Genomic DNA, 13232 nt, shown 5'->3' on the forward strand with positions numbered 1-13232 from the left:
CCTGCCTATGCAGGGGGTCGGACTCGATGATCTATTGAGGTCCCTTCCGACCCTAACATCTATGAATCTATGCATTGATATATCAGTTGCCTATTGGATAGGCACCAATAAAAGGGGAAATGACATTATTGGCTTTTTTTGGCCATTGTAGCCTCTAATGTTTACCATTAACTATGCCTTCTGAGTTAGGGCCCTGGACACCCGGGTTCCCTCTCCCCTGTGGAACCGGGGTCCACAAATGCCTGGGCTCCCTTGGGAAATGGTGGGTTTCTCCTTGCAGGCAGGCAAGGGGTGTGGGGGAGGGAAGGGGCCAGGATGGTGCAGATTGAGGCCCTCACAGTGAGGGAGGGAGTGGGGTAGGGGTTAGGGCTGGGAGCAGTGCCCAGCCAGGGCAGTGCATAGGACCCAGGGCCAGAGCGGGAGTGGGACAGAGCCATGAGCAGCTCGTCCGTGGGGCGGGGGGAGGGGGAGCTCCCCACCACTATGTGGACCCTCCAGGGGAGGCATGGTGGGGCATGTGCCCCCCCGCCCATATTTGTCTGTGGGGTGGATGGGGGCTGCCTGCTGTGGGCTTGGGGCTCTCTACTCTGCTGCCTTTCCCTCAGGAGCCCCATGCCAGCTGCATGCCCCCTGCCTGCCCAGCAGCAGTGGGGGCAATGAGTTGTGCAGCTGGGCAGGCAGGGGGCGTGTGGCTGGCGTAGGGCTCCTGGGGCAAAGGCAGCAAACGGAGAGCCCCAAACCCACAACGGGCAGACTGCATCCGCCCTCACCACACTCGGCTCCGCTCCGCTTAAAAACGTCCCCATGCTTAAAAATGGTGGTGGCGGCACTAGAACTAAAGCTCATTCAATGAGTTTTAGTTCAAGCACCATTTTTGGTGGGATGCTGATGCATGTGACACAGGACGCTGCTGGAATGTGCCAAAAAAATGGGTTTTTTTATGTCAGTTAAATCTGGTTAAAAATCAGCTATTGGTATCAGTGCACCCCTAGAAAATCTTTATCGGTGCACACTTACAATTCACATACTTTTTTCCCCCCAAATCAGCCCTTTAAAATAGGGATACATTTCTTAAGCAGAGAAAGTAATTTTTCTTCTCTGAAATAAAAGCATGAAGAGGCAGTGCTGCAAGATGACTACCAGCTTTCATTTCGGGCAGTATGGTGTTAACCCTTTCACAGCTACTCTCAAATTTGAGAGTAGCTCTGAACGGGTTAACACTGTATACTACCCCTCCTGTTTGCTGTCTGCAAGAGAAGCTGGCAGCCACCTGACAACACAGCCTCTCTATGAAGAAGCCAGCTGTAGGCAGTGACCCCGGAAAAATCTCTTTTTTTTTTTCTATATTCCCAAAACAAGGTGTGTATGTTATTTGGAGGTATGTGGTATCTGAGAAGGTATGATAGTTGCATTACTTTAGGTTCCTTTTGTACTAGGATAGGAGTGGACAGATAAATTGGTTTTGGGAAGCTGTTACAGTTTACAACTTGGGTAATAGTTTCATCAGTTTACACAATCTGATTCCTAAAAACCAAATGATGTGATGGGCTTCCACAAACATTTTCACTAAATGACAGAAAGCATGAAGTATGGAAATACGGTAACCATTCAAAACTATTGCAGCCATCATGGTCTAATTGACCAGAATGTATGAACAGTGATTTTGAATGCCTGAATTGAGGCACTTCAAAGACCCTTAATTTTTAGAAGATGGTAAGCATGCCAGCTCTGAAAATCAAGCCCCTTTAATGCTCCTGAACCAAGTAATCAAAATCACTAGTTACTGTTGAAATCTTAGCCTTTATTTCTGTCACAGGAGACTAATACAAATGGTGACATTTAGTTCAAAATAACATTTCTGGGACCACTGAAAAATTTTAAGGGGTACTAGACGAATTATGGCATTTTTTTTATATTCAGTTTTAAACAACGAGGGCTGGGAAAATTGGAAAGCTCATTTGGCTAAATGAGAAAAAACTAAATTCACTGGGCACCAGTTTCAAGTCCTGTCCAACAGAGGCATTGCCTGTCTGCTTTACTCCAGGGGCAGGCAAAGTGCAGCCTGTGGGCTGGATCAGGCTGGTGGTGGACTCCATTTCCCAGCAGCCCCTGCCTACATTGCTGTGGCCAGTTTCCATGGCTACCCATCAGCGGCAGGACCATGACAGGGGAGGGCCAGGGTTTCCATGGAGACCAGCCCCAGCAGTGCTGGCAGGGCATGCAGCTGGGCGTGGAGCTGCTTCAGGATCTGGGGCTGGGATCTTGTGGCAGTGACAGCATGATTCCAAGCTGGAGCAGAACTCCTGCCTGAGGCATGTGGGTAGGAGATGGCAATTCTGCCCTGGCTCCTAACCAGGCTGTCACCACTACAAGATCCTAGCCCTGGCCCTGGAGCAGTTCCCTGCCCCACTGCGCACCCTGCCACCCCTGCTGGGGCTGGTCTCCATGGAAACCCTGGCCCTGCACTGTCACAGCACTGCCGCTGCTGGGGTCTCTGTGGAAACCCGCCGCAGGAATCAGCTGCTGGGAAATGGAGTCTGGCTGCATCTGCCGTTTTGCCCACCCCTGTTGTAATCCCACATTCACACGTTTCTTGTTATGCTGTGGTGGAGGTGAAAAGAATTGTCTTACTTGTGTCTTAAGACCAGAGAATGCATTCCCTCAACTGGAGGAAAAAGGCCATAGGAGACCTTATTTCTTCTATATTTCAGCTCAATGTCAGGATGGGACATCATGGGAAGTGACAAGGAAGAGTTCAAATCAGCTAGTTTAACTACCTGATCTTTATTCTGGGAGTACTCTTCTTGTTCTCCTTCCACCTCACTGAAAGATGTTTGTCAATAGGGGAGCATATTCCTCAATCACATAAGTGCCTTTTGTCTTTTCTTCCCTGCTCCAGATGTTGTTAAACTGGTGCTGTGTGGGATAGCAACTTGTCTTCAGTCAAGTGCTGCCTTCTGCTGTTTCTTTATGTTCACACGGCTGTGAGCAAATGTTGTCCCTAGATCTTTGGGAGTTCATTGCACATAGGGAAAGTAAAATATTAGTTGAGATCATTCTTTGCAGTTGTGGGAGCAAGATTTAGCCCTTTGTTTTCACATGCAAGTAGTTACTTTACTGCTGTTTGCCTATAATTCACTGTCCACTTGAGAAAATGAGATTTTTTTGTTCCCGCAGAGCTGCATATAATTAATGACAGATACTCACAGAAGGCGACAGTCAGTCAGACAGAGTTTCTAATGATTTTCCATGTTAATTAATAGCTAAAATAGAGACCATATTATGGCTTTGATAATTACTTAATTATTTCTCTTTTTTTTAGGTACATTCTTTACTGTAGGTGTTCAGTTCATACAGTTTATTCATTAGATATTTTTCTAACATCACTGCATTTAGGCCAGTGTTTTACATTTCAGTTCATGCTTTTCATGTGAACCATTTGCTCAGTCTTTTTTGACTCAGTTCACATTAGTTCACACCCATTGATGGTTGTTGTTCGTGTGCCTTGCAAGTTCTAACAAACTAAAATTCAGATAAACTTCATCAAAAACACTCAAGTAAATTTCATCTCTTGTCAAATTTTAAATCGGCCAAAGTCAGTTCAAAAAAGGCCTGGGTTTGCAAGTTAACCTAGGCTGCTGATAAAACCTAGGGTGGGTGAGTGATTTCCAGCCCATTCTTGTTTTGCAGCTCAGCTCTTTTTTTATTGGTTGTGAATGTTTGGTATTATTTTAAGTACAAAAGGTAATAATAATATATTTTAAATCCCCTACAGTATAGATTATATCCCAGTAAACTATTTTCCTTCCACTTTGTCTGTTCCCTAAAATTGAGCACCAAATCTTAGTGAGCACTAATCGTCAGTTACCTTAAGTGACTTTAATTATTTCTTTGTAAAGAAAAGTTATCCTATACAGGAACTTTTCAAAATGACCCTTTTTGATCAGTGTAGATTCCTTGATGTTGTCCCAGCGGCAAGAATGTGGAGGAGTGTGGAAGATGCATCTAGTTCGTTGCCATTATATTTGGATGGCATTCTTACCATATATTGATCTGTTGATATGTGTTTATATATTAATGCCATTATATTTTGAAAAATGAATGGATATTGTCCAGCTTTGTTTGTATTGCATTTTAGATGCAGTGGGTATATCTATATGTGACACTACATCGCTGTAGCAATGTGCTATGGCGATGTAACATCTATGGGCTCAAACTGTGATGCTGTAGCTACATCTCCATATTGATGTGTTCCCGCAATATAGTGCATTGCTACAGTGACTTAGCAGCTAAAAGTAACTGTGTGCAGTGTGCACGGTGCAGTATGCGCTGTACTGCACCATTATTTAGTACTTCCAAAAGGAAATATTAAATGATAGCACAGTACAGCATAGGGGCACCTGTAGATGGTCTCAGCGAGTGCATCTACATGTGCAATTAATGTGAAGCAATAAACTCTGGAGCAATTTGAGCTGGAGTAAACTACTCCCGGGCACAGTGTCTACATGTGGGCCTGGAACAGCAGCAATTTGAGCCAGGGCAGAGCAGGCCCCCACCTGGCTGGGCTGACCAGGGGCAATTTATACTCCCCAGTGCACGTGTTTCTGCACAGTTAAGTACTCTGGCAGTACTATCTTACGGCAGAGTTAATTAGTTTACTGTGCCCTAAAACTGGCACGTAAGTAGACGGTGACACTTTACTACAGAGCTAGTTAGTCTACCCTGCAGTAAAGCATATGTATATTTTAAATTTAGTGGGTACATCTACACAAGTATCCAAAGGACATTGCAAAATTAGATGATTATTATAAAAGAAAGAAGTCATTATACTGGTGAATTTAAATGATGAACTTACTTTTTGGTGTCCCTATCTTTCTGTATGCCATGTTTTTTTAAATTGGTTTGAGCCTGTGAACTTAGCATTGGCATTACCAGGCTTGTGGGTATGTATCTCATGGTTGAAAAGAACTATGTTCTGTATGCCAAATTCTCATGCTAAGAATAGTGACCATTTCATGCATGCTTGTTTTTCTGTAGTGCAGTTATTCCCTTTGTGTTTGATCCTTGTGCTCTCCTGCAATTGGTTTCATTTGTACATCCTAAGACATAAACGTGTTTGTTTTCTTGACAGTGAAGAGGAAAAAGAGTTCAAAGTCAGAGGCCAAGGGTACTGTAACTAAAGTAACAGGGAAAAAAATAACGAAGATCATTGGTTTAGGAAAGAAAAAACCATCAACAGATGAACAGACCTCATCGGCTGAGGAAGATGTTCCAACATGTGGTAAGAGAGTTGGATCACTTTGTCTTGAGCTTTTGCTGCAACTAAAGCTTGATAGTACCCTTCCCTAAGAGTAAGATTGCCCTGCTGTAAATTATTCTCATATTAAAGAAAGGTGAACCTAGACTGGAACAGATGCCAAGTAGGGATACTAGGATGATCTGGGAATTTACCATATAAGAGGAGACTAGAAAACCTTGGCTAGTTCAGACTCAAAAACCAAAGGCTGAAATATGTTATCAAAGGAGTAAACACCAAGGAGTGAAAAGAGCTACTTAAGCAAGGGGTCAGCAACCTGTGGTCCATTGGCTGGATCTGGCTTGCAGAGCTATTGGATCTGGTTCACTAAGCTGGGGCTTCAGCGGCATTTGAGAGCAAGGACATTGACAGCTGGGCACTGAGGAGATTCACCCATGCCACAGCTGGGTGGTGGGAGGAAACAAGCCATTTCAGCCCACAGCCAGAAAACAGCTAACTGTTAAATTAAGCCAAAGCCAACACAACAACAGACAAGAATCAATTGCTCACAAATAGATGTTAGCTTGAAAATTAGAAGGATTTTCTTCACCCTGAGGGCAGTGAGTCTCTCTACTTGCTTTCTAAAAACATATTTATTTCTAAGATGACTCTTGGTTTGTTTATGAAAGGAAATATATGGCATGGAGTATCTGGTATGGAGTCAGATAACTACTCCCCGCTATGTGAGATTTCTCCCGACATGTCATGACTCCCAAAATTTACCCATAGACAAATAATCTCAACTTGTAGTATTTCTATACTTACCACCTAGTATCTGAGCAGTAAATGTTGTTTTAGCATTGTGCATAATATCAGGCTCTAATCAGTCCTGTGTCTAGGCCTGAAAATTTATATTACTAATAGGACTTTCTAGAAGGTCCTTTCTGGTCCTATGTTCTTAAACTTGTACACATTGTGCAAAAGTTTGTAAGTTTGTAAAATATATTGTAGAACTTCTGCCCCTCCACTTACAGTCCTAATCTCAAGCCTTTCCTCTGGCTCTTGGTACATCGAGATATATTATTTAAGGATATATTATATAAGGTAAGCATGTAAATTCAGCTGACGCTTACATCACTTTCTCTGCCATTTTGCATTTCTTCTGTTTATTTTTTTTCTTCCCATATTTAGGATTCTGTATATTAATGCTGACAGGTATGATTTTCCAACAACTCTGATTTTTCCAGGTCACTTTGCATTGTAGTCTTGTTCTACTGTATTCTTGCTGGTGCTCTAATTTTAGTGACATCTCCAGATGGGAACACATCTTAGTTTTTAAGCCAAAGAAACAACCATAAAAGAAAACCATGAAACAGATCAGCAAGGTTCAGAGATGCAGAAAGGGATTGCCTTTCCTCTGTGGCTGGTCAGAAAAACCTCCGGCAACTCGGATATGATTGGTCAACAATTGGCAGAAAGCATGCAGTGTTGCTAGATGCTTGTTCGTTGTGACAGAAATAGTTCTGCAGACCTCCTGGGAGCACTCCATAGATCGCAGGTGGCTTACACATCACAGCTTGAGAATCACTTGTATAAGCAACCTTTTATTAAATGTGTGTGTGTGTCAGCTGAATGCAGATCAACCAAAAAGAACAGCTGGAGAGCTGGAAAGCCTAGTCCAGCTAAACTGATGCCTTGCAGCATCTGGCTTCCATGGATGCTCAAACTTTGCAGAGCCTGGAAAGTTTGGTCAGTAGACCACTCTGTATTAGGTTAAACATTTTGGGAAGGGAAATATCTTACTTCTGAATTAACTACAATCATATAATCTAATCTGTAGTATTTATAGTTAATGGAGCATCTAGAATGAAATGTAGCCATTTGTATTGTTTGTAACAGGCTCAACTCAGCTGTTTCTAGGCTTAATTTGAAAACGTATATTACCAATTATTTGCTTTGGTTGTTAGATGGCATTTTTGTGGATGATGTATTTTTGTGTTAGTTTGTGGTCATGTTTGTAAATAAATATTAATGCAACACAATAAACTCCGGCCCAGTTCGTACCAGAGTTTATTGCTCCTAGGCACAGTGTTTACACGTGTGCCCATGCCCGCAGCACATTGAGCTGGGGTGGTTCAGCTGGCAGGGAGCCCAGGGGTCCAGCCTGCCACCCCAAAGCTACTCTGCCCCAGCTCAGTGTGCTGCACGAGGGTGTTACAGACATCCCCTGCACTGTAGCATCCTTATGCCTTAGCCAGCCCTGGTCACTGTCTACATGTGCATTGTGGCAGAGTACATAACTCTGCTGTGGGATAGCACTTGTATCAGGCAGTACTAACCTATGGCATAGTTAATTAGTTTACTCTGGCCTAATAGTGCCACGTATAAAGTAGTTAAAAAGTTAGAAAGTTAAAATTAGGAACATTTACAAGGAAAATGTTGAGTCCACTTTCTATTCAAGTGAAGGGTGATAGATTGGGATGTCTTTTCAGGGAGGCACTGTGGGAAAAGAAAAAAGTGAGATTTAGGGAGGGTGGGGGCAGCAATATCCACTAAATAGGCAAGCTGGCATGTATATGAAGAATTTTTCATCTATAAAGTTGTATTATCTTGTACAGCTATACAGAGTCTGGTTTAAGAGGAGAAGAGCATCTGGATATTGCTGGGAATCATAAATAGCCAAGATCAGTTTTATAGGCATAATGGCATCTTCCAGGATTTTCATATTTCAGATAAGTCCAGCTGGATCAAGCCTTGAAGTTAAATATATGTAGCTGGAATAGAAACCTGGAGAAACTAAACTATAAGTCATCGTGCTAATAAAAACCAAAGAGATAGCTCTCCAGTGTGATTAAGTGCTTTCCTCTTTGAGATCAAAATTAAAAATCTGATGTGTGATGGAAGATTATTCATTTCAGATAAATTTCATTCTGAAGAAGATGTCATTCAGTCCTTTCCTCTTGTCATAGTCTATCTGGAAGTGAAAACACACACTCTTTATAAAATGCATGCAAGACATGTAATGGGGAGCAAAGCTAAAAGGTACTTTTTACTTCCAAGGTTGTTGGTTGTCATTGTGTTGGCCTAAGGACAGAGGCAGGCAAGGTTCTTTGGGTAGATGTGATATCTTTTATTAGACCAACTAAATAGTTGGAAAAATGTTTTTTGGTTTTTACTTCCAACCTTTTTTTACTGTTACACTGCCCAGATGCTGAAAGTTGATTCTCAGCTATTGTTTGTCAGTGGGCAGGGAGAAGTGCTAGATCCAAATGAAATTAGAAAGAGATAGGACCAGGATTTATCAATAACAAGTAAATTTGTTTTTTTTTTAATTGTTTATTTCTTTAATCCTGTTAAGAGAGAGGAAAATATAGATCTTGTGTTTTGTTTGAGACTTTAAAAAAAAGTTAATCAAATTGATATTAACATGGGCATGTCTTTCTTGCTTCTCTTGTGCCCTCAGGAGAGTGCCATAATCAAGCACATCCCATCTACCCACTTGGGATCTGTCTTCAGCAGCAGGGACTGCCAGCAATGTGGTTTCACTGACTTGTTTCTGGGTTTGGCACATGTAGAGCAGAAGTGGGTGGGCCGGTTGTGTCTGTGAAAGGGGCTCTCAAGTGTGCTGCAGAAGCTAGGTAGATATATCCCAGGTTTCCTAATTTTTCTTTTCTTTTTAAGCCATACTACTTTTAATTTCAGTGAAACCATGGAGTGTTTTTGATTCTGCTTTAGACATTCTCTGGTAGTGCTTTGAACCTAAACAACAGCACATATATTTTATTTTTTACATAAAACACTGTATTGTTTTGATTATAAATTGACTTATTTTCCTCCAGAAGAACCATAAGAATCACTCAGATTATACACAGGGTTGATTTATAATTAGGCCCCCATCAATCTGGACTTTGTACTGGCAGTAGTTTTGTGCAGACAGTAATAATGCCAAGTCAGGAATCCTTTCAGTGAAGTTTTTACTTAAGTATTTTCAGCATATTTAACCTTTGGTCTCTTCTCTGGTTACTTAATTCTCCTGTGGGATTTTGTAAGAGCAATAGCAGTTCAGGGACTTTTATGTGTAGTTATCAACTTTTACACAGAAAAAAATCTCTGTTTTTCCTAAAATTGAACATGAAAATATAGGGTCAGCTTACACAGAGAGTGGCTTGTTTTTGGATCAGTAAGGGTAGAGGAGACGTATAAAACCTAGCTAAGCAAAATGCATTTTTGAGGGAATTTGATTTATGGTTTCTTAGGAAATTCTTTTTGGGTATCACAGACACAAGCTCTCTCCCTAGCCATGGTACAGTAGTGCAAAGCATATTTCCAGTGCCCTACATCTCTACTACATTTTAGTCTTTGATTCCTTTAAAATTAAGTTTCCTGAACATCGACCACCTGTTCACCAGGCTTGTTACCAGTTAATGACATGGCTGGTTCCTAATGGTTTATAGCCACATATGTGGTTAATAATATCTGTAGCATCTGGAATGGTGGTTTCTACCTCATCCACAGTCTAAGTTGCATATGGCATATTTTGCTGTACAACTAGCCTGCCCATATTCTTGCTTGTGTAATTGGTTCATCTGGTTAAGTCTCCTGTGCAGTGGTATGTCACTCAGTACATAGTCTTAGATGCCCCTGATGCTTATTTATATGAATGTCCATTAGGTCCCTTATACTCAAATTGAGTCAGCAGGAGTTAGCAGTGATGATATTACCAGACAGTACAGTGCAAACACAGTGGTAGATATAGATGCACCAACACAAATGAGAATGTGATTTCATAGAGAAAAAGTTGAGTGGGCAAAACTTACTGTGGGCATTTTATTGTTTTTTCTCCCCTACCCATTTTTACAAATAGCTTCAGAAAACACTATTGCAGATGAGTTTCTGCATACATCCACCAATAATAATTATAAACTCAATACAGTCATTTGCATATGTTCAAACTATCAAATCATTAAATGCTGTGCTCTGGGTTATTGGTACAGTGGGAGTTTCTGTAAAACAAACAAAAGACTAAAAGAAACATGCATTTGTCATCAAAAGATTCATCTGGAATTTAATCTTCAGCTGCAGTTGTAAGATTTGTACATACTAGCATTACATCAAAAAGTACGTTTCTTTTAAAAAGGAGAAAGGATAAAATATCCTGTGTTCTGTTTTGCTGCAGGGTATCTCAATGTGCTCTCAAATAACCGCTGGCGTGAGCGCTGGTGCAGAGTGAAAGATAATAAGCTCATTTTCCACAAGGACAGGACAGATCTGAAGACCCATATTGTTTCTATCCCCCTACGTGGTTGTGAAGTCATTCCAGGATTGGATTCCAAGCATCCCTTAACGTTCCGTCTGCTTCGAAATGGGCAGGAAGTTGCAGTATTAGAGGTACAGTATTAACGAGCATACATTGCAGGTTTGCACACAGGCTAATTACAAGAATTCTCCTGCAGGCTATCTTTCAGAATACTCTGCAGATTTAAATAATGTAATTTTTGAGCTTGGTAGTCCATCAGAGGAAAAAACAAATTAAGTGTTACAGGCAAAAGGGTTGAAAACTGAGACAGAGGACCCCAAAACTTTCTTTAAGTACAAAACTTTTCCCTGTTAAGATGCTTTTTTCAGTCTATTTCTATTCTGACCTTTTCACTTCCCCTTATAAAGCCTGTGATCCTCTGTTTTTAGTTTTATGTCCAGGACCTCATTTTAAATACAAGCTGTTGAACAGAACAGTTAGAAATGCTTCATTTGGAATTTCTAAATTAATAATGATGAATGCCAGAGAGGGTAATGAACAGGGGATAGATCATGCTAGATATACCCATTCAGTGTTGTCCCTTTAAAGCATCCATTCTTGCCACTGTTGGAAATGGGATAGTGGGGTTAGGTGGACGATTGGTCTGACCCAGTATGGCACTTACGTTCTTACAATTAAAGAGCACTGCTGCAGCTTGCTGAAGATTAGACCTCTCTGATATTATTTATATCTCTGCTGGGTATGTTAATCAACTCTAAGAGGATGTATTCTGAATTTAGGATACACTACTATATGTATATGAGAGCGAATTGGTATTTTAGCCACAGTTTGCATCCCTAATGCCATGCTCATATATATGATGAAACAGTCTGTGCATCAAACACCATCATTTGCAATGGACTTTCTTTGAATAGTGCCACAGATCCTGTGGCCTTTATACTACTGATCTCTACCAATTAAATATGGATGGAAAATGCTGGCATAAGGCCCAAAATAGTGGAGTCGTACTGCTGTCATCCCAGCATTCTCTTTGATCAGGTTTTTGCATTCAAGCTGTACAAAGGTTAAACGTACCAGGAAAAAAAAATCTTCAAAAGCAGTACTATATGTACCATAGAGCTTTTAAGTGTGTACTGTATTTGGGCATCCATTTCTTCCCCAGCTCTCTGCACCAATCATCTAAGTATGCTTCCATGCACATCTTACTATATGCCAACAGTGAGATGTGTGGTTCTGCTGCCCATTTAAGTCAGTTAGGTGTTTGAACTTGGTCTGACAAGCACAGTTAGCAAGGGGAGGAGTAGGATGCCAGGGTTAGTTTGGTCTGTGTAGAGCACAAGGCTCAGGAGCTGGTTTGAGGAAAGCCTACGAATCTCGACAAATTTCAAATTCAGAGAAAGACAGCTGAGCCTGTTTGTGAAAACGTTCTCTCACTTAACTCAGGGAACAGCTGGAGACTGGAAATCTGTTAGAAAGCTTTTGTTTACTGCTAGTTATGGTATTTAACCTTTTGGCAACAAATTCAAGTGCAGAATCTGACAGGAAAAAAATCAAGATAAAACAAAAAAAGAAATTTCAAATAAGCTAACATCATTTGTTTTCCGTTCTTGTTTTTAAAAAATCTGAACTATGAAAAATAGCTCTAGGGAAGGTCTTTTGATTCTTATTTGCATTATTGACACTCGGGAAAATTTGTAATGAAGCCTCATCAAAAGTCAAATTTTAATTGTTAGTCTCAGGTTAGACACTTAAACTTTTAATTTTAGTGTGAATCAGGTTGGTATCTTGTGCTTGAAGAAGAACCCCAAGTCTGATGTGCAATACATGTTATTTGGACTGTGGTTTAAAAGAACATACAATGAGCTGCAAGTATTATGAAAGAAGGGACCTAAGGTAATGAAATTAAGATATAGGGAACTTAAAAAAGAGAGAAATCTATGAGTTCTTCCATACAATTCCCTTTCTCTATTTTTTCCATTATTTAATTTGCGAATGAAGAGCTTGTGATTGATCAGTTTGGGTACATTATTAGATCTTTTAAAAAAGTATTTAAAAAATGTTCTAAATCATTACACCCATTTAACATAAAATATTGATTTTTTTCATGAAAACTATTCAGCTGGCAATATTACAGTTATTTCTTAAGTGTTCGTGATTTTATTTTCTGTGCTTAAAGAGCTCTACTATTTTCTTGTCCAACGTCATTCTGTCTAACATTTGTGCAAATGACTTGTTTAAAAAAATTAGCCCAATAGTGGAAAACAGTTCCGTCTCACCTGTTAATTTTCTGAAAACTAAAATAAGGTATCTTTATATTAAAGATACTGGCTGCATGGAGTTAATTATTCTCTTTTGCTGAACTTGTACATATTTGTAATATGTGGACATTATGTTGCTTTAAATATACTTGTTATAGCAGAATAACCATGGTGAACTTCAGGGTTTGTAGGGCAGTTTGACAAAAGTGATCCAGAGCTTCATAGAAATCATTAAGAAGGGACTTCTGTAGGTCAGCAGGATCACCCTTATACAAACCATTCTATGCAGATAAATCTAACCTCTTAGTAAAACTACCAGCAACCCTGACGCAGCACCATAACCTGCCATAGTTAAAGCAGGGGGGCCATGGCACACACAATGTTGTGTCCATCTATCAGGAAAAATAAAGTGCTTGGAGTGAAATAAATATTAAAAAGCCTATACTTCCAGTGGCAATTCAGGAGATTACATAAACTCTTT

The 13232-nt window shown here is 40.5% G+C and overlaps 1 protein-coding gene across 1 annotated transcript in view; it reads left to right on the plus strand.

Moving 5' to 3' along the window:
- Nucleotides 1-13232, plus strand: part of AFAP1 (actin filament associated protein 1) — a 165302-nt gene that overhangs the window by 120939 nt on the left and 31131 nt on the right. Inside the window, exons 9-11 of the mRNA XM_014527232.2 lie at nucleotides 5132-5281; nucleotides 10413-10625; nucleotides 13051-13054. Coding sequence (XP_014382718.1) covers nucleotides 5132-5281; nucleotides 10413-10625; nucleotides 13051-13054 — 367 coding nt within the window. The remainder of the gene's footprint in view (nucleotides 1-5131; nucleotides 5282-10412; nucleotides 10626-13050; nucleotides 13055-13232) is intronic.

The sequence above is a fragment of the Alligator sinensis genome, unplaced genomic scaffold, assembly GCF_000455745.1.
Source record: "Alligator sinensis unplaced genomic scaffold, ASM45574v1 scaffold421_1, whole genome shotgun sequence".
NCBI lineage: Eukaryota > Metazoa > Chordata > Crocodylia > Alligatoridae > Alligator > Alligator sinensis.